The sequence below is a fragment of the Dermacentor silvarum genome, chromosome 8 (genome assembly GCF_013339745.2).
Source record: "Dermacentor silvarum isolate Dsil-2018 chromosome 8, BIME_Dsil_1.4, whole genome shotgun sequence".
NCBI classification, from domain to species: domain Eukaryota; kingdom Metazoa; phylum Arthropoda; class Arachnida; order Ixodida; family Ixodidae; genus Dermacentor; species Dermacentor silvarum.
In genome coordinates, this window is record NC_051161.1 from 53,426,981 (window position 1) to 53,449,178 (window position 22,198).

The 22,198-nt window shown below is 46.3% G+C and overlaps 1 protein-coding gene across 2 annotated transcripts in view; it reads left to right on the forward strand.

The window, feature by feature from the left end:
- Positions 1-22,198, forward strand: part of LOC119461251 (protein still life, isoform SIF type 1) — a 217,655-nt gene that overhangs the window by 77,213 nt on the left and 118,244 nt on the right. Inside the window, exons 9-10 of one of the 2 annotated variants that reach the window (XM_049672149.1) lie at positions 680-916; positions 961-1,141. In XM_049672149.1, the coding sequence (XP_049528106.1) occupies positions 680-916; positions 961-1,141 (418 nt within the window). Of the gene's footprint in view, positions 1-679; positions 1,142-22,198 lie in introns of both variants that reach the window. The other variant, XM_049672148.1, reaches the window with a different exon arrangement.

The window sequence follows — 22,198 nt, forward strand, 5'->3', positions numbered from 1 at the left end:
AAACATTGAACAAGTTTAGCTCTAGTGCAGTGCCAAACAGTGCTTCGCTTCATCCGATTGCCACAGTGCGTAGTCTCTGCATAATTTTCTTTCAGATTACTTCAGATTGATTTGGGGTTCGGGGGAGTTGTATGTCTGGCCACTTTCGCCTTGTAATTGAGGCGATTTGTGGCCTTCTATAGCACATAAGACAATGAAAAAGGCGTCAAGATGAAGCTTGGAATGAAAAAAGACGCACCAAGTTAGTTAGCGGAGAGCTTTTGTAGCAGTAATAATGCTCAGTTAGCGTAAAAAGGCTCGAATTTAAACCGAGATGACCCAGATGGGCCGATGCCGGAGACAGTGCAGCCCAAAAATGTGGGCCGATACCGAACGTCGTGCAGGCTGAACAAACCACATGGTACACTAATTCGCCCTTGATGACATTGTCTTTCTTCGATGTGAACTGCTCTTGTACTACGGACCATAGGAATTATGGCCACTTGCGCTATGCGGCCACAGTTCCTATGGTCCGTAGTAGAGTATGAACCGACTAGGCCAGCAACAAGTGTTACTGAGCTGCTGTTGAGTCACCTTTTTTTTGTCGTTCTGCGCCGAGAACGTGACCCTTCTGTGTTTGTCTCGCATAACGACGCATAACCACCACCACCACGCGCGCGCGCCCCCTTTCCTTTTACAGCAGCACCGGCGGTCGGTCCCTTCGGTGCAGCATGGCTCGACGGCGCCGCGACTCCGCGACCGCGAACACCGCTCCGAGTCGGGAAGGAGGCGGAGCCTGGAGCGGAGCGTGGGCCTGGACCTGGCCGACGGGTCGCCGCCGTCGGACCACTTCCTGTACGACAACCTGTGCTACGCCACCACGCCGCCCAGCTCGAGCAACGACACCAGCTCGGACGAAGGGGGCAGGGAGGCCGCCGCCGCCGCCGGCGGTGGCGGGGGCTCGGGCGGCGGCGGAGGGAGCGCCGTCGCCTCGGCCTCGCCACCCCCCGGAGGCAGGCGTCGCACGAGGAGTCGCCCACGAGCAAGCTGCTCATGGAGTACGAGACGCACCTCAGGAACGCGCTGGCGCGCGGTATGGACGCAGAGAGCTATAGTCTACACACGTTCGAGGCGCTGCTCACGCAAAGCATGGAGAACGTCGGTGAGTTGAACGACCCTTATCTTTCTTTTCATTCTTATTTTCTCCTTTTTTTGTGTGTATGATCCCTTCTTTCGCTACCGACACTTCCCTGCTACCCTTCGCTCGTACCCTTTTTTTTTTCGGAATGGTGTAAATCGCCGTGGTTGTAGCATCATCTGCGGGAAAGCGAGCATGACAGCCCGCACGTTCTTGCGCTGCGTGTCTCTCCGCATCACAGCGGGTCTCTTGGATTTGTTGTCGCAGACCCCCAAGACTCTGGTCAGTCCTGGGCAATCCCGGGGTGCTATTCCGGACATTGTCCAATTCCGCAATGTTGACGTTTTGAGCCAATCAGAGAGGGCGTAGCAGCCCCGTGACCAATCAGAACTGACAAGTTGGCGAATTCGAAATTGTGGCGTATTTCGACACTGACCAGAATAGCAACCTTGGACGACATGTCGTAGAGACATGGCGTCGTCTGCTTATTCGCGCGCACAGATTTCCTGACGCAGTTCTTCATTCTCCAACCTTTCTTCGATTCCACCGGTTCTCCGCAGCCATTCACCCATAACTCGCTCCGGGGTGATGTGACATCGGAGGGGACGCCGCAGCTGGCGTCAGTCAATTAGCGATGGAATCGTGCTAATAATTACGCGCGTTTTCTTGCGCATTGTGTTTCTTCTCCTCCTCAGAACGTCGTCTGCTCAGGCCCGAGCACAGCTCGGGGCACAGCCTCGAGCGTCAGAGAAGCTCTTCTGGCTTCCTCTTCTGTGACGTTTCGTTTTGGAACAGAGTACACAAGACAATAACTTAGCACTCAGAGCTGTGACATCACATGTTAGCGATGACATATATTCCCGTTGCACTGAAGGAAACATAAACGCGGTGGGCACCGTTGCCTCTATCGCTGGCATTGCCTTTTTATTGCATGGGCACTCAGCCTCAAGCATGGCATCACTACCTTGAGTACAGACGCATTGTCTGGTCTCTACTCTGTTTAAGAGTATTATGGAACTTTATTGGAAGGTATCAGCGTTGCTCCGGGGGGGGGGGGGGGGGGGTTAAAATAGGATTCGAGACTCTGCTGGAGACAGGTGCTCGAAACAGAGCATTTCTCTGAGCAGACGCCAGAGCAGGTGACACTGTAACGCGAAGGGGATACGCAGCGTAAAGCCCAGGCTTCACATGCGCTTGCTGGCTCGTGCTAGCTCGTGCGCGTAATAGTTTATCTGCACCGAACGCGTACTTCCATGCGTCCGCTCCTTTGATTGGCTTACGCAAGCTGGACCGCTCCACTCCTGTGTCAGATTACTAAGACATGTAGCAGGTATAGGTGATGTTGGCAACCCTCGATCGCCCAAAATTTGTCATTTGCAGCGGATATGCGGACTTCTGCGTTGGCATACATGCCACTCTCAACTGTCCGCTTAATATGGAAGAAAGAAACAATAACAATAAAAGTCTGTTTGCCTCGCAGCTTAACGAAGCAGTGAGGACTAGATGACCCTTGTACCTTGCGTCTAAATGCAAATGCACATTCGTTAAGATTAGGGATAGAGTATCGTGAAGAAACGGTGTGGGCGTGTCCGTTATATTTCATAACTTCGTGCTGGTAGGTGTACGATGACCCGAGGCAAACATACGCGAATTGCGCTCACTTTAAGAAAGCCGAGCTCTTTCAGGGACTTGGCGCGGAAGTTTAAAATAAACGCGAGACCTGACCTTAGCAGTGCGAACACTGTGTCGATAACCGGTCATCTTTGCGAATTGTGCATAATATTCAGCGCTCGATCCTTATCTGTACAGGCCAGTTCTAGGGCGCGGGCTTATGGACGAATGAAGTTCGTTTACTGTTTTCCACATCAGTGGTCCGCGTACTTTTGCTCATGAATGAACGCGTACTTTCTTCGTCACTGTGCTGCCCCCTTAGCTAGACAACATTCTTTTCACATTATACTATTCTTTACATAGAAGAGCTTCCTATGCACTGCATCACCCAACTGCTAATTGCGAGCGCAGACCGCTCATAAGTTTAATGTTGGGACATGCAAGAACTTTCTGCGCGAGAACTTTTTTTGATTATTAATTTTTTTTTCAGTGGGGGATGTCTTGGTTATCTTGTTTCGCTGTTGCGAGCGGTTGGCAACGTCCACGTTTTCACGAATTATTATTACGTACGACAGTGTCTGTGAACTCTGGCCGGGATATCTTACGTAGCTACTCTGATTCGGATAACCACTGAATAGGTGTAGTGTCCAAGTGATATCTACCAGCGGCAGTTTCCTAGGAATAACGGCTGGTAATCACGAAGGCCATGCTTTAGTATACTACGTGTACCGGAAGTGATTGCAGGAGATGGCAACATGACATATCCGCCATGTTTTCGGCGCAACCTTTCTGACAGATCAGTTCCGCGGAAATCCGCAAAGTGGATGAAGGTTTACGAAAGGGAATGATCTCATCCACCCGACAGCTTCGTTGAGTGTTTGTAGCTTCGTAGCTTCCTGCTAATATTGGATAGATCGGAAATTTTTAGTGCTTTAGCGTTAGGAGTGTCAAAGTGAAAAAAAAAGTATATATAGATATGTCAATTAACGGTGCTACGCTCCAGACCACCGTCAATTGCACTTCGCGCCTCGAAGATTCAAGTCGTGTGCCGAGGGAGCTCCTGAACAACAATTTGAAATGTGGTGAACGCTGATTAAATAATGTAACCGGGACCTCAAGTAGGTGCGACGCGTATTCCTCTCGCATTTACCGCTAAGTCGCCATTGATTAAAAAAAAGTTTTTTTTTTTCAACCGCGCAGCTTTCTTTCTGAGAAAATTGCATGCCTATTTTTTATTTTTCATTTTATATTTTTTATATGGCTTCGTCGATACTGTGGGGTGGATGACATTATTTCCTATAATTACGATAACTACTCGTGAGTGGCTGTGTGGTTCCGCGACTGCGTCCAGCTGTCGAATCGAAACGGACGCTGATTGTTGGGGGCACACACTTTATGATAGGCTGTGTTGAAACATTACGACGCAAAGAATGTACCAGAATGATCGGCACGGTATTCGTGCATTTACCTACGTTGTGTCCGTGGTTATCAAAAAAAAGTATGTCACGATAAAGGTGTTTCAGAACTCAGGGAATGGCGAGACTTCCTGGTCAACTACTTGCGAATGTTTAACTTTCTGCATGATCGTAGTGGAACCTTGCAAGTTGGCGTCGCCATCGCCACCTTTGAAACGGGGTGGCGATAAATAGTCGCTGAGCCTGCGTGCGCTAATCAGGTTTTACTATATCTATTCAAGCCTATCTTTCACCTGATTTTTGCCAACCAATCTTCTGAACGTCTCCAGCTATATATCTCCACCTCTGACGAAGTAACGTTAGCATGCGCTTTGAACCACAGCGCCTCTGGAAAAAGGACTTTCCCTACGGTTATCGCTGTGTGGATGTCTTGGCATTCCATTACAGTCTGGAAGCGATGGTTCCTATAACCATTCCTTTCTGAATTTTGGATGTATTTCACCGGAGATTTTTACCGAGGAAATGTCCCCTTGAGTGCGTCCGCGAAAATGGCGCAGAGTAAAACTGCTAAGAGCTGCTAAGACTGCTAAAGCTATGGTTCAGAGTAGGCATGGAGACATGAAGGAAGAAATGCGAAGCACACTGTTTGGGGATAAATATGATAATTTCCTCTAAGTCCTAAAGGGGCATGGATGAGCTGCACGGTTGCGAAACGTGAAGGATGAATTATTGCAACAAACATTTAAGTTTTTGCACCGCCATAAAAGAAGCAAACATACGAAAAACGCTAGAAAACCCGACGCCCACAAGAGAACACGTTTTCCCGCTAGGCAGCGCAAGAAACCGCTAAATTGGCAACACTGGTAACGACCCTGGATTTATTTCTCTTCTGATTTAATTGCACTAATACTCTAAACATCTCTCCCTTAATTATCCTAACCGCTGACCAGTTAACGCTAACGGAAGGGGGACGTTCTCAACAGGTCTTGCAGGTTGAATGTGTTCGCATTCCATTACGATATGTGCTGAGTCGTCTCCGGAATTTCGCTACAGCAGACATATTTCTCTTCCTGTTGCTAATATTTGCTTATGTACGCTTTTGTCCTCAGGCAGCCAGGTCGGCCCCAAATAGCAATGCACCGCCCTTTGTGTTATTGTACAAGTTTTCCGTCCTACTTTCCTGCTTGCCACCTTTGTAAATCTCCGTGGAGATTTTGTCTCGATCCTTCGCATTCAGTTTACCGTATCTGTTTGATCACTTTCTTTTTGATGACTTCTGGTCGTCTATTTACACTTTCAATTACCCTGTACTTGGTTGCGAGCTTGCTTGACCTCTTCCTACATTCCGCATCCTCGATTTTGAAGTACAGGTATTAACACCCTGCATCACCGTGATCCGGTGCTAGAATCACTGTATATGGCTGTATCATCATCATCAGCCTATATTTATGTCCACTGCAGGACGAAGACCTCTCCCTGTGATCTCCAATTACCCCTGTCTTGCGCTAGCTGATTCCAACTTGCGCCTGCAAATTTCCCCAACTTGATCACCCCATCTAGTTTTTTCTGCCGTCCTTGACTGCACTTCCCTTCTTTTGGTAACTTTAACTCTGATGGTCCACCGGATATTCATCCTACGCATTACATGGCCTGCCCAGCTCCATTTTTTCCTCCTAATGTCAACTAGAATATCGGCTATTCCCGTTTGCTCTCTGATCCACACCGCTTTCTTCCTGTCTCTTAACGTTACGCCTAACATGTTTCGTTCCATCGCTCTTTGTGCGGTCCTTAACTTGTCCTTGAGCTTCTTTGTTAACCTCCAAGTTTCTGCCCCATATGTTAGCACCAGTAGAGTGGCTGTATATGGTATCCTAAAGTGAGCGATATGCAATAGTGCTATACGATTATGACGATGATGCTGATGATTTAGTGGCATCCCCTTTGAAACAGGGCGGTGACAAATAGTCACCCAGGCTGCTTGATTTAATCAGGGATGATATACATGTTTGTTATCTAGCATTTTTGTATACATCTCATTAATATTTTCTTTTCGTTCAAATATACCTTGCTACCGCTACCTATGACTGTAAGAGATCCGGTGTCGTATCAATCTCTTCCGTGCTTTTTTTTTTTCACCATTACTCTAAACGTATCTTGCTTATCTCGACTACTGACCGGTTGATGCTTCCGTCCACTTTAAACCCAAGCGCATCTGGAAGGTGTACGTTACCTATGGTTCTCACTGGGTGAATCCCTTCACATTCCGTTAAGATGTGCTGACTGGCCTCGGGATTTTCGCTGCAGCATGCACACGTCTCATCTAGATGATAATGATGATGATTTAATGGCATCCCCTTTGAAACGGGGCGGTGAGAAATAGTCACCTAGCCTCCTTTATTTAATCAGGTATATTATACATGTTCTTTATCTAGCATTTTGTATACCTCTCATTAATCTGTTTCTTTTTAAAAAATCTACCTAGTATTGCTACCTATGATTTTCAGAGATCAGGTCGTATCAATCTCTTCCCCGCTTCATTTCCACCAATACTCTAAACATCTCTGGCTTATCTCTACGGCCGATCCGGTTGATGTTTACTTCCACTTTAAACCCAAGCGCTTCTGGAAGTTGTACGTTACCTACGGTTCTCGCTGGGTGAATCCCTTCGCATTCCATTAGGATGTGCTGAGTGGTCTCCGGATATTTACTGCAGCATACACATGCCTCATCTAGTTACGAATATTTGCTCCGGTATGTTTTGGTCCTTAGGCAACCGGCTCGAGCCTCAAATAGCAAGGCACTGCCCTTTGTGTTATCGTACAGATTTTCCCTTCTAATTTCTTTCTTCTCATTCTTGTAAATCTCCATGGTCCTTTTGTTACCATTCTTTGCAACCGATTCACTGTCTCTATTTCTCTCACTGTCTTTCTGGATGACTCCTGGTTGTCTATTTACAGTTTCGATTATCCTGTACAGTTTCGATTACTCCTCTCGGCAATGCAGCGCCACCTAGCGCGCACTCGGTGAATAACTGCTGTTGCCTCCGAGATTCCCATACGCGCCTACGAAATTTATTTCCCCGTGTTCTCGTTATTTATTTTTTTTTGCATGAATGGCGATATATGACACACAGGAGGCTTCATACGAGATGACAAGAACCAGCGTAAACACTTAGTAGTGTAACTTGCTGTCAAAGAGTAAAAAGCATCTCTTCCCTGGCTATTTCAAGAAGTTCTCTTCCTTGGCAATTTGATGAGCGCTCAGCGGTCTCGTACTATCGCACGTTGCTTGGTTATACACGCGTATTGAATTTTTTAGTAATTCAACCCAAAGCCCCCCTCCTCCACTACAGCGTCCCTGATAGCCCTTGAAAATTAAGTTCTGGTGTTTTTACGTTAGTAGGGGATTCCGACATGATTTTGCCCACATGGGGTTCTTTAACGCGCACGCAATGCATGGTACACGAGCGTTCTTGCCTTCCCCCCCCCCCCCCCCCCCCCCCCCCCCCAATCGCTATGCGACCGGTTGTGACGGGGCCGAACTCGCGACCTCGTCCTCAGAAGCGCGACGGCATAGCTACTGAGCTAATGCGGCGGGTCTTCGTAGTCCCTGTGTTGCTTTCAATAAATAAATAAATAAATAAATAAATAAATAAATAAATAAATAAATAATAAATAAATAAATAAATAAATAAATCTGCCGACGTTTGGGTGCGCGTTAACAACCCACGGTGGTTAAAATTATCCCGGAGCGGTCAAGTACCGTATCAATCAATCAATCAATCAATCAATCAATCAACCAGCCAACCAATCTGCCTATTAATCGCTTGATCAGTCACTCGGTGGAGTACAACGCGGTACCATGTTTTGACGTTTCTCGCTCTGTAGTATCTAGCGGCAGTAAACCGGACACATCCTTCTAGGATGAAACGCTGTCACGCGAGGACTTGCGAACGCGAAGGTTGGATGGGGAAGAAGGTGAAGGCTGGGAAAGGGGTGGCGTGGAATGACGTAGAAGTTGAGGAGAAACGAAGCTGGGAGGACTTATACGCGTGCCGGAATCGGCCAGACGTGCGATTGCCGAAGATAAACGAGCCCCCGAGTCGGTCTTATAGCCAGACGGACCGGCCGGCCGGCCGCGGACGAATTTTGGCTTGTCTCCTCGCGTGCCTACTCACGCGCGGCGCCAACACGATCTCCTCCTCCTCCTCCCCCTCCTCTCACCCCCATCGCCCTGCGGCAGACCAAGAAGACTGACATAACGCGCCTGCCATCGAGATAGAGCAGAAAGAAGAGATACAAAAGAAAAAAAGAAAGCAACGAAAGAAACAAAACGGACTAACGCAGGAACCCCTGGAATGGCGTCGGGTTTGGGCGGCTGCCGCTGTTGCTCCAGCTGCGACGCTATAGCGCGTTTGGCGCGCGTGGCCACCGAGGATCTACGTCCGGGGCTTGTGTCCCTCTCGCAACACTGGGCGCGCTCGGCCGCGCTGCGCGCCCGAGCGGACGCGTACGCGTCGTTCACAACAGTCTTTTCGGCGCCGGGACCAGCAAGCGTCATCGTCTGCTATCGTTCTGCTTCTTCGGTGCCTCCAGGTTCTTTTTGCCCCTCCTCCGCCTTTAGTATACTCGTATCTTTTGTTTCCCCGCCGTTTGATGGTGAGACTTCGCCTTTGTCACCAATTAACGTTAACCCGCGCCAACCCAGCTGCGTCATCCCCCCCCCCCCTCTCCCTATCTATCTCTCTCGCCTTGGAAGATGGGCGCATACTCCCATTTTTACCCCAGCGCACTCACGCCCCTCTATAGCTTAACTAGCATGCTTGTTTCCTTAGAGTTTCCTACTAAAGTTACTAAGTGAACTCTGACGTTGCAAACGTTCCGATACCGCGGCAATGCTGGTTAGTAGATGGATTTGTCTTATCTTCGCGCTTCTGGCTCCAAACGTTTCGTGCCTTCATTTACCACCTCTTATCTGGCTCCAAAACATGACAATCGAAATGTGTTTCCGGATATAGCGATCGTTTCCGGCGCTTGCAGTACACGAAAGCGCGCTCTTCGAGATTCGTTTCCGCTTCTCGCTGGGGGTGTCATTTGAGACAACGCCTATATTGACGTATACAGCTTTAGGCAATATTTTTTTTCTTAGCGCAAGAAGATAATAAGACTCTGTGCACACGCGCAGTTATTTACAAACTGTTGCCTTTATAAGGCAACATTTTCTGGAATACGATCAATCTAGAAAGTATCAAAGCCGTCTGAACCTAGAAGGGTTCGAAGTTCAGGCCGATTCATCTAGCACTAACCATGGTTTCTAACCGTTCGCTTGACCTCACGTGATTGGGTCAAAATGGCGTCCTTGATGACGTAAGGCGTGATTCTGGCCAATAAAGCGACGGCAAGCGAACGACTCGCTTTCCGAACCGTTATAATATCGCACTCGTGGACACTCGCCAAGTTCCGCATATTGTCAAATTATGTAATAGGTGAAATCCAAATCCACGCTCCCAGCGACAACGATTCCTCCCGAGTAAATAACACAAATGTAGAGGGCTATGGGGGCTTTTGCGGGTTGTATGGGCCGGAAGTGATTGCGGAGCCGGAAACAACGTCATGGGCGCCATTTGACAACGTCACCGAATAGCACAAAACATCATTGCCCATGCTGGCTGAACAGCCACGCGTCTCATGGCCTCCGAGAAACCTGCCAGCGTGCAGAATTTCGGAGGCCATAGTTATCTCTACTTTGCACAAACGCCGAGTCGTCGGCGCGTGTTATAGCTGAGTAGGCGCTCTGCGTAAACGGGATCGATAAGAGCAACGTGCGCATACCGTTCTCTGCGCGGCCTCTCCCTTGCTGGCAATTCTGTTTTCATTGTTATTTCTTATTTGGTTTATCTTTACGTTCCTTTATTCAATCGCTGGTATAGTTGCCGCCTAGCTTCAGCCTATTCTCCCCGAGCGCTCCCAAACTTTCGTTTGAGACGAAAAAAAAAAAACAGGTCCTTGTTTGACAATGCACGACGACGATGAGGACCGGAGCCTCTGCCGTCGTCGTCGCCGTCGGCGAAAATTGCGGGGTAAACGAAATGCTGCCCGGGAGGCAGGCGAGCTTTAAGGTCCCCCGTCGTGCGGCGGTATTCCGGAAACTTTAAATCTTGCCGAGTTGATTTGTCTAGCGAGGCCGGTGCGCTGCTCTTGTTTTCGGAGCTGTCTGTATGCTACTATGGAGCCGCGTTGCGAAGCGGGTGGCGCTAGCAGGTGTATATATATATATATATATATATATATATATATATATATATATATATATATATATATATATAACTGATCACCGAGGACAAACCCGCGCTTCGTCGAAAGGATATGTCGAGCGTGTACGGCACAGCACGGAATAGTCGTTTCCCGCTGTGGTATACGACGAATTCAGAGAATGCGCAGATTGTTTTTCGGGGCCCAGAATGTGCTGACAGCTGCAGGGTTTTCATCAACCTTGCCTTGCACAAACGAGAAGAATGAGGAAGAACAGAGTCGTTCAATTGTTCGTAAGATCTATACGAAGCGAACGGATAATGATGCCAAGAACGGCATATGAGATAATAGCAGTTGATTTCTTTTTGTTCTTGAAAAATAGAAATGATTATGAATGACAGTTAATTTTGCGGTAAGCTTCATGTTTGTAATGAAGGCAAAAGGCAAAATGAAAGGAAAAAGACAGCTTGCCACCGGTAGTATAGCGGAACCCACAACCTTCGCCTGACGCGCGCCATGCTCTCCTATTTGAGTTGCGTGGACCGACTGTGACTCCTTCCACCTTCTTTGATATTTGCAAGCCGGTGTTAAACGTGGCCATGAGAGCTTTATCCAGCGGAGCTCGCGACCATGGCGGCTGATGTGGAACATCATTTCAGCTGCAGGGATCATGTACTACATAAACTTTAGCAGCACGACTTGCCTTACTTGTCTTTTGGCTTCATATGGTTGTGACTTGTATAAGTATTCCTCTATTGGATGTAGCAATGGAGGCGCAGCTCAACGTCAGGTTGTAAAGAGGTGCCTGCAATGAAATGTATAATCTATCGCCCCGGAGCCTCAGCATACAAACCCGTGGTGCACACAGAGGCAAGTTGAGGCACTTCCACCTCCACTTGAGAGGCAGCTTTTTTTTGCTATAGAACCTTCCAAAGAGGAAGATGACGCGCCCAATAGAGATATGTAGAGATGGAAAAAGAGGATAGTTGTGAAGAGTGCTCACAGACACTGTATTATATTTACATCAGTGAAACAATTGATCATGGGTTCCGGCACTATAAGCACGTCGGAAAAAACAGCAACGTTAGTGACATCACGGGGCAGTGGGACAGGCCATATATATATACCTATTTAAGAGTAACATACCACTTTACATCATGCATAGAACAACATAAATGAACCATAAACCAAGGCTAGCAACGTTCGAAAGAAAGAAAAAAAAAAGAAACCAAATAAAGAAATGTGTGTTGCGATCGACGTAGTACAAGTAGATGAAAAGAGTGGTAATCAAACAAACACAAAAGGGGGCAAAATAAGACAAAAACAATCACGCGATCTCGCGATGGCTATGCGCCATTTGATGCGTTTTCCCGAATGCGCGCTCTTTCGCACAAGTGTCGAACGAAACTGATCGAAACGTGGCCTCAGCGATGGGCGCCAGCAGCGTGCCCTGCCGGAGCTGATCGCGGAGGCTTCGATCGAAAGCGCCGCGGTGCCCGACAAAAGAGAAGCGCTAAACGACCGCTAGTTTGGCTAACCTCCGACGGGTGGCAGCACTTGACAAGGGAAAGGCTATGGGACGGCTTTTCCCTGTGGCGCCGTCCTCAGGGATCAATGAGAGATGGGAGTGCGCGGCGGAAAGGGATAAGGGAAAGGGGGAAAAGGGAAAAGCGCGGGAGCAAAACGAAGCCACGGGGAGGCTGGAACGGGTGAGTCGGGAGTGGAGCGAAGCGGATAAACGGGAACTGACTGCGGTATTCTGCGGGAGCTGCAGCGTAATGAAGGCTGGCGTGTAAGGATGACCTTTCCGACGGGCGATCGACGAGAGGGTTGTTGGTTGCGGTAGTCGTGCGCCGGGGCTTTCCGCAGGAGGAAAAAAAATTCCTTCTTTGAGGAAATAATTGGGCTGAAGAGGGATGAAAAAGGGATTTTGTCATTTTGATGCAAAATTTTTTTTGTTTAGCATGCAAGCGTGACCTTTCCGGTGATTAGCTGGCAGAACGTCGCGTTATAGGCTACGAATGCAAGTGGAATTTCTCATCTTTAGGGAGTGGTTGGGGTGACGTGCGAAAAAAAAGAAAATTGATTTTTTAAAGAGAATTCGCTTTTTTTTTCGCTTTACCATACTGGACTGACCTTTCCGGCTCATGACGAAAGGGTTGATTGTGGGTGCTTGGCTTCAGGGCTAGAATCCTGAAAGAGGAAATTGAGTGACGCGGGGAAATGGATAATTTTATTTTGTTGGAATTCCGAGCTGGTAGAGAATTTATGAGGCTCGCCCGCTTAGGTGCGCCTTCGTACAAATGTCTTTTGTGGTGTCATAGAAGCTCGGAGAGACTGAAAGCTGAGCAACATGGCAAGAACTTGTGGCTTCAAAGGGTGCGTAGAAAACACGGACACGATAGCAACGGAAAGAAAAACGCAAGAGCCGCTTGTGCAGTCGTGTTTGGTTTATGTCGTGTTTGTGTTTACAAAGACCAATTCATTATGAATGGAATGTGATGCCATGACGACGGGGTCTGATGATTTCCCTTTCACTTCATCATCATCGTCATCATCGACAGTCTACTGGGCGAAGCGTGAAAGAATTCCAGACATTCAGAAATATTTCGGAAGCCTCTTAGTGCTGCGCATCTAACACGAGCGGTGTTGTATTAGGATTTAAAACATCGTCACTTGTAAACCAGCCGCGTAGCAACTATCTCACGTATTTCTTTTATCTTTTTGGAAACAAAGCACATCCGATGAAGCAATTTTAAAACACGCGCTGTCTGCGAAGAAAAATGAAGTATATTTCCCAAACGAGAGATCACTTCTCGCTAAACCGCGATAAACAAAAATCTTTTAAACGTTGTTGCGTACGAGCCGATGAAGTGCTCATTGTTTTCAAAGCCTCTTTCACGTTTCAGCGATTAGTGAAGACAGCGCGCTTGTTATTTTTTAATGATTCTTTCTTCTTCTTTTTTTTTCAGTTGGCATAGCGTCGAACACTTCATGCTGCACGCGTCGAATTATGCCTGCTCTGACGTTGCAACTGCTTGTTATCAGCGACAGGGTGAAGAAAGCAGCGTGCACCTATTCTTCCGCGTTCTCTCGCTTTTTTTTTCGTCATCCTGTCGCGTCCCTCCTCTTCAAGTCGCTCCCCGGTATCTTCCCGTGTATCACTTGTAGCTGCGGCTGGAATGGTTTCTCTGTTCCTGTACAACGCTGTTTTTTTCCAATACCATAGTCTTCGCTCGGTATTCCAAATTGGCCCTTGCTTTTCTTTTTTCGTAGTTTATTTTTTGAGATTCCTCAGTTCCTTTCTTCTTTCCTTGTTTTTTAACCCTGTTTCTTTTTCGTTTGCTACTTTTCTGTCGAGCTATAAATGCTTGATCCATCTTTTCCTTCCTTCCATCCTTTCTTGCTTCGATCTTCCTTTCTTTGCTCTTTTGAACCTTTCCCTTCCTTCCTTCCTTCGTTCCTTTTTTTTCTTTTATCTTATTTCTGTTTCATTCTTCCGCCATTCTTCCCGCCATTGTTCAATTTAATTTGATTTTATTTGCTGATTCGTATTTGTCCTTATTCTTGGTTTCTTTCATTTTTTCCACTTATCATTTCATCCCATATTGTTTCCTTCCTTTATTCCTTACTTAATTCCTTATTTCATTCGGTTCCGTCACACTCTTCATCCCCCCTCCTTTTCTTCATTCATTAATTTGTTGTCTCTCTCTCTCTCTCTGGCTTGTTTCCTTGTTTCTGTCCTTCTTTCTTTGTGTATTTTATGTTTATTTATTTATTTCCATGCCACATTTCTCCATCCTCTCTTAATTTTGTTTCTCTCTGCCTTCTTTCTTTCACTCCTTCTTTCATATCCAGTTCTCTTTCTTTCTTGTTCTCTCTCTCTCTCTCTAACACTCCTCCGATGCACTCCTCGTTGCTAGGCGACGACCGTTGCGCCTTCTTAAAAGAACTCAACAAACAAACAAGCAAGCAAGCACACAAACATGAAAGAGGAATCGCGCTGCAGGACTCTCGACTGCGCCGAGGACAAAATAGCGAAGAATGAGGCACGGGAGAAGCGGAATCACGAAAACAAGGATCAGCGCCGCTTCCTATCAACAGTGGACTTCCATTTCATGGAAGTTAAAAAAAGAAGAAAAAAAGGGAAGAACTCGAAGAATTTTTTTCTCGTCTAGGCTCCCCTCCTCCACTCCTCCCCATCTCTCTGCGCTTCCTAACAGGCGGCCATAAGGGGTCGAACGTGTCTTTTTTCTAGGCCAAGCTGCGCCGCATCGCCGAAAGATTGAAACGAAGCCTAACAATCTGGGACGCTACGTTTCTTTTCTTTTCTTTCTTTTTTCTTGTTTTTTAAATTTCACGCTGTAATTCTTTTTTTCTTCATCGCGAAATATAAGGTTTCGTCGTCACTCGCTGGTTGTCGTTGTCCTCTCAACTCGAGTGACGGCAGCAAAGCGAGCATCGAGTCTTGTTATGTTCTCGCTGCATTGTCGCGACCCCTTTTGACAGCTACATTTATTGCCATCTTGTTTCTGTTTTGCCTTCGACAGATTGCCGGTCTCGAGGGATCAAGCTTAGTTCTTTTCCGTGTCGGTTTCGAACGTCGTTCGAGTGTGTGCTTGTTGACAGGTCAGCGTTATCAGGTTTGTTAAGAGATCCTATACCCCCCCCCCCCCCCCCCTACCTACCCCGTGTGTATCCTCCGCGTCTTTTGTTTTCTCCTATACCTTGCGAGCGACGCGCCGGAATCGTTCGGCACAAACAACCCGATGCGCAGTTTTGTTTGCTTCGGTCTAGAAACTCTTGCGAGTCTGCGAAAGATTTGCTATTGCTGTCAAGGTTTGCTCGCTCCTGTAGTCGTAGCAGTGACTACAGGAACGGCTGTTTTTATCTTATTCTCTTCTGTTATCGTTTTTTTTTCTTCAATTTTTTTTATCAGCGCATTTTTGCTGCTTGGCGCAGAAAACCGCTCAATTGCCAACGCGTCAATTTCGAAAGCGTGATTTCTTCTTTTTTTCCAAAGCACACGATCATAAATCTCGAATTAGCGCACAGCTAGAGCTGGGTGTCGCGATGTCGCTCAGGAATCCGACCTGATTATTGTGACTCAATGGCAAAACATCCTACATGTATGAAGGACTCCGGCACACTCGTTTAAACACGATGTAACCGTTTGCTTTTCCCGGAAATTGACAATGCATCATTTACCGTCACTCTTAATTGCGAGACCACTTGATAACTGCGCATTAATTTAGGTAACCGTATGTTGTACTATCACTTATTTCACGCGCTGAGTTCTACAGCGAAGCCGTATATGACTCGGATCCCGGGATTTCTTCGTCTACGTGGGCAGAACAGTCGACAGAAAACCGTTCAACGAATTGAAGCGAAAAGTGGCCAACTCCATTGGAATTGCGCATGCAAGACACATACACCAGCATTCGTTCCAATAAAGAAAAGTGCAAAACAAGTATCAAAACCACGTGATAGAAAATAAGGCGCGTTCGAACAATGCCAAGTACGTAGCGTTCGCCGCATGCGTTTCCCTGTAAAGAATACGGTTGCATAAACTGCAGTTGCTAGAAGCGTCAACTGTAGCATACGAAGCTGGGGGCGACGTCACCACACTTTCATATGTAAAAGAAGCACTCTCCTTGCAACTTATTTCGTTTGTGTTGTGATAGCGCTATGGGAAAGCCGCGCATATAGTTAGGACTCCCGAAGAGCAGCGTGAGCACGTTGAGCGGTGACGGGAATAGCAACGTCATTATGCACAACGGCGTCGGGCTCAGGCTAGGCTAGGATGCAGCTGTCAATCATATCACGCTGTGAATTGCTCAATCGTTCAAGGCTACGTCACATTGGCCTACCGGATCAGGTGATACCACAGCTTCGCTGGCCAACGACCTTCACAGCGTGGATTGGAGCTCAATTTTTTAGCGACGCTTTCGCTTCTTTTTGTTTCACATTTTTTTTATCTGCTCGGTTGCTATAATCATAAGAGCAAGTAAACAATCAAGCAAGCAAGCATGCGAGAAGAAGAAGAAGATGAAATGGAAAAGCAACTGTGACCAGTATAACAGATGCTTCTTTTTAAATGTCGCGTATTAGGTAATAAGAACATCTTATATTACGTTGGTAAGTATAGACGAATGAGAAATTGTCGCTTTCAACCGGTGCTTACTACGTGCAATGCTCGGAAAACAAATAGCAAATGGCATGGTCATGGTAAGTACACGAGGACATGTTGAGCTATAGTTCGGGCTTGTTAAAGGACGTAATCTAGCACAACGACACAACAACAACGACAGAGAAACTTGTGTCGTGCGTCAGGGCTCATTCCTTGGTGATTATGTCTCTTGTCTCTTGACAGGCTGATCCTAATTTCTTTGTTCGCGCAAAGGAATTAATTTCTGAGGTTTTACGTGCCAAAATCCCAATTTCGTTATGGGGCACGCCGTAGTGGGGACTTCAGCTTAATTAGGACCTTACTGGTAAGGCTTGCGCTTTTAGAAGACAAGGACGCAGTAATGCACACAGATAACCAAACGGGAGCGCCTTACTATGTGCCTTACTGTGTCCTTGTATTTCAAAGCGCAACCCATATCAGTATGCAATTCAAGTTCGCCCAAGAAATAGCGCTTTTGATTATGACCAGCTGGGGTTCTTTAACGTGCACTCAAATTTAAGCACATGAGCGTTCATTCATTTCGCCTACAACGAGATGCGGCCACCGTGGCTGGGAATCACACCCGCGACCTCGCTCTTAGCAACAGCAAAGCCACACCCGCTAAGTTACCGCGGCGTGTATTCGCTCAATGGTCACGTGCATATTCCCTTCAGACGCTATGTCCACAGTTGTGTACACCAAGATAGTGCATCAAGAGCAAAAGCATTGATTAAAGTAAGGGTATTTAAAATGTGTCCTGTACACCTTGAAACACTTCTCATTGAAGTAGTGCTGCAAGTTTGACTTGCACAGGCGAATTGTTTTAGCAAAACGAACATGAGGGTAATTTGCTTGGCGCAAATATGTCGTTGTATGTAGCGAGTTCACTTGCTTCATTGTTTTTCACAGTGTATTGCGCCAGTCATAATTTTCGAGTGGCTCGATAGGTGCTTTTCAAGCCTGGTAGACATGAAATAGTCGATGTTCGCATATCAGATGTACATGCAATGAGTTGTTTGCATGGTGTGCACATTCTGTAATCTTGACACAACTCACTAAAGAACTGAAAACTCTTAATCTATTGTGCAGCTGTAAGCATTTTATGAGTCTGAAGATGTAAGAAATGCGGTGAAAGTAAGTGTTCAATCAACACAACTAATTGGCGTCTGAAAGGGATATCTAACGTGGCAATTCAAGACTAGTTTGGTTTGTTTGTTTTGTCTGCTCTTGTTGGTTCCGTCTGCTCTGATAGGTTACGGAAATATTCAATAAAACGTCAAGCTTCATACTATTGCCCAACTGTCTGCGTTATCTACTGGAGAATTCGGTACTCTGATGATGATGGGGATGATGATGATATGAGAGCTACGTTAGAACTCGGTATGGTGGCAAATGCCACCAAACAGCCTGAAAAACACTGCCTGAACTAACATAATAACGGTGCTCTCTGTTCGAGAAAATATATAATACCTGATATGGGGGGGGGGGGGGGGGGGGGCTCAGCCTATTGGAAAGGTGTGGTCGCGGCACGCACTGATCATATATACAAGTAGGCGCCGCGATTATTCTGGGCATGATTGATGATAAGGGTGCAACCGTGGAGCTCGCTAATGAACGATTGGCACCTGGCCTTCCAGCAATAAGTAATGCCCCATGCTCTGGCCGGGCAGACCATGTTTCGCGCGATGGAATCGAAGTAAATATATATATATATATATATATATATATATATATATATATATATAGAGAGAGAGAGAGAGAGCGGAGGTGAAGAAAAAGAGAGTTGATCGAAGGCGGGTGAATCTGGAGGAAAAGTTGAGGATGTTGTTCTGGTCGTGGCTTACAGAGTGTTCGTGCTCAATTAACGCGCGTTAGCGAACAAATTTATGCGTTTGTTGGCTACAACGAGAACTCGTAGGAAAAAAAAACTGTTCACGTGTTCCCTGGCTCCCTCTCGCGGTTTCGGCCGCCTGCAAATTACTCGAAGCCATTTGCCTAACGAGCGTCCATACCAGTGCAAAAAAAAAAAAAAAAAAAAACACTAAATTGGCGGTTAAAGGGAGGGCGACAGAGATGTCGTGATGTTGCTAGACGAATAACAAGTCAGATGAAAAAAACTGAAACAAATGGTGATTGTTGTCTCAAATTCAGCGGACGCAATCAGGGGTCGATATCTGCATTAACGAATTACATTAGATTAGATTTATTGCGACTGCCGCGTTTTTGTTTTTTGTCTTCTTCGTCACGGCGTTTCGTGGAAGAAATGCCAGGCTTGCTGGAGGTTGTGCGGTATTAGAAATTTAGCTGCTACTTTCAGAATTTCGATTTTTTTGTGCTCGATGGCCGCTCCCCGAAACCTCCCACTACGACTGCAATGGCACACTCACTGTTACACGTCACCTAAAGCATACGGTTCGTAAAGTACGAATACAACGATCGCTTCATCTCACGAGCTCTCTGTGCATTTGGTGTAAACATCGATATGAAACGATGGAGTGTGTTCACTGCCGTTTCGTGCAGTATATTATTGTGTTACCATACTTTGGCGGGAAGCAAAATGGCATGTTCCATTAATTTTCAGCGGTGATTTAACTTTATCGATCAGCCAAATAGCGGCCCAGTTATCAGCGATCTTTTGTTTGTGCTTGAAAGCCACGCCTCGATGTAGATTGATGACGCCCTTTCCCGATACTGATCTTCATTTTGAACACATCTCGATTACCTTCGTTCTTCGTTACTTTCCTCTCGTGTCACAAGATGCGAAGTTGTTCTCACTGAGTATCAGTCTCATTTGCAGTGTAAAAAGAAAATAATAAAGATGGCTCTTTCTTTTTTTTTCATTGCTTAGATTTATTGGAAGATGTCGTGCTTGACTGTGTTTGTTTTATTTGCATTCTCCTGAAACAACGCCCTGCATGTTCGGCACTGTTCCTTAAAGGAAAGGGGAAAAAAAAGATGCGTATAAAGGCACAAATAAAACCCCTTGTTGTTTTATAAGCGATCGATTCTTCCTCGTGTTCGCAGCCCGTGTGTCCTAGCCATAAATTACGATGTGCAACTTCTTCCCATTTTTTTTAAATTTCTCACTGAGCACTGTTTGCTCTGCATTCTATATTATTTACCGTCATTGCGTGCAACAGCGAAGCTGAGTGCGGTACGAGATGTTTTTTTTTTCGGCTCGTTTATATTGCAATCTTGTTTCTTCTCACGCGTGTCGCAGGGCGTTTATGCCTCACACTCGATTGTTTGCACTTTCGCTCGTATTTTGTACTTGTCGCATATTAATCGTTGAGAGCTTCTCGTTTAATGCGAGGCAGATTACAAAGATGGAAAGGCTAGGGCGTCCTCGACGTGTTCTCCGGCTGATAACTGTTTATCTTGTTAGCAGTCACGTTGCGACAATTGCGTCATTTGTCTCTCTTTGCGAACTGCGAGGGGGTTCACTTCGCGCAGAGCTTTCGCGTTTTTTTTTCTTGTTTTTTTTTTCGTTCTGTATTCGACACTTTGTGCGATCAAATATAACCTTATTGTACTTTGTTTCCTTGTTTGGGACAAAGACATTCACACGGGCTAAGACATTCACTCGGATAATTTTCAGCGGTGAAATTTTTCAGCTGTGAAAGCGAAGGTACGGAGACCGCCCATGCCCTTGTTATAAGCTTCGGATGTCTTACGAAAAAACTACGGAAGACCACTCAAAGCAAATTGGTTTGTGCCAGCAAGAATAACGTTAGCTTGCCTGCGCTTATTATCCGAAGTAAACGCAGCATTTATATAAAAGTCAGAAGGCACGGGTTGGTGCCTGCTAAACCAGATTCGGATGGCTCTCAAAGAGTTTCCTCTGAATGTGTTCTTTAATACGCAATGGCTGTACTATGAGGCTTCGGCATCGCAATCTTGCCTATCAGTGGCCTAAATGCAGTATGGTACTTAACTTTACCTCTATTGTTTATTTTATTTAAATCAGCGAATTGATCAGTTTTGATGGCTAGTGAAGTGAGGCTCCACCTCCTCACATGGCTTATAGCGGCAAAGTACGCTTTACAGTGCTGGATAAGACTCGTTGTTGAATGCCACTAATTACGATTCATTCGAGAAAGAAATGAAACACATCAATCAGGCTATGAGGAAGATTATTTAAAGTATCTGTGTATGTATAATATTGGTCGTTATCACTTACGCGATGGACGACATCGCCTTGTTATAGACACGTCCCCTTATCGAAACTATAGGTCCTGTCTGAGACATGCCTTGTTCGATCATTGATAAGAACCTCAAGCCTCCATCTTCCTGTTAAGCTCTGTCCTATTTGGATTGAACTACGCATGTGGCAGACATTCAGACCGTCGCTATCAAAACTAGATTATCCAACAAGGCTAGATGAAGGCCGGTTAGCTCTGCCACGTCAATCGCTATCGATGACCACAGGCTGCACTCGCCACCATATATATATATATATATATATATATATATATATATATATATATATATATATATATATAAGCCGCGTGAAGGCTCACATAAACTGAGGTTATGCATATTGGTGATGCTTTCTCTCGATTCTAGGCCCGTTCCATCATTTTGTTGTAAATCGGTTTCTGGCGAGCGAGTGACGTAGGAAGCACCTCGACTACTCCATTTCTGTATTTTGCACAGGCAGAAAGAAAGAAATGAAATAATAATGCTACAAAAAGTAAACAAAAATATCTAAGATAATCATCATAGTGAAAACGATGCTGCAACGGAGAGCTCATTCATCTAAGGTCCTTTGTCTCCATTTGTTGCTCAAAAGTTCGAGCAACAAGTGACTTTGCGACATACTTCGATAAATCGTTCATCTGGGGTTAACTTACACTTGCTATATTAAAAAAAAAAACCACGCGCAATAAAGGAAACCCAAACTGAGGTTTTCGCGCCACAGAGTGCGCCTTTGTTCGTGAGCTGCGAGCTTTTTTTTTCTTCCTTTGAGGCCTCTCACCACCAGGTCGTCGTGAGCTAAGCATCTTCTTCCGTCGACCCATTGTTCGGGCTCGCTCTGTGGCGACCCTCCGTACCCGAATCCTCTCTTCTTCCTCCTCCAGCACAGTTACAAAAGTTGTCGCGACGTTTAAGCAATACCGCCTTTTGTAAAAATTTCGCGCGCGAAGAACGAAAGAGACGCACTTGTTTACATACGGGTGCTGGCGCCGATTGATTTCCCTTCGGCGCGGAGCGCAGTTCACGCGTCGCCTTCGTGGCGAAGGAACGGAAGAAGCGAGCTTCGATTGAACAGCAGAGAGAAACCGAGAATTGTCTCGTGTTATTTTTTATTTGCCCCGCTTTTGTCCCAAGCGGAACAATGAATCGGCGCGTCGCCGTATATCGACTCGGGACGAACGAGGTTAATGGAAGTAGTCCTCGCTCCTCGGCATTTCGGGGACGGCGCATCCTGCGAAAAAACAATGAACCTGTTCGACTGCGCGTGCGGAAACCGCCAACCCCGCTCGCCGCCTCCACGTCGGCAGGAAAGGAAAGGGTGGGGGGGTCATTTGTGTTTCGAGACTGGGCGGGATTATCGGGCGCCGTTAATGTCATATTTTTTTGGAGGGCTTCTATTTAGCGACGTTTACGCCCCGTCGCCGCTATCCTGCTTCGG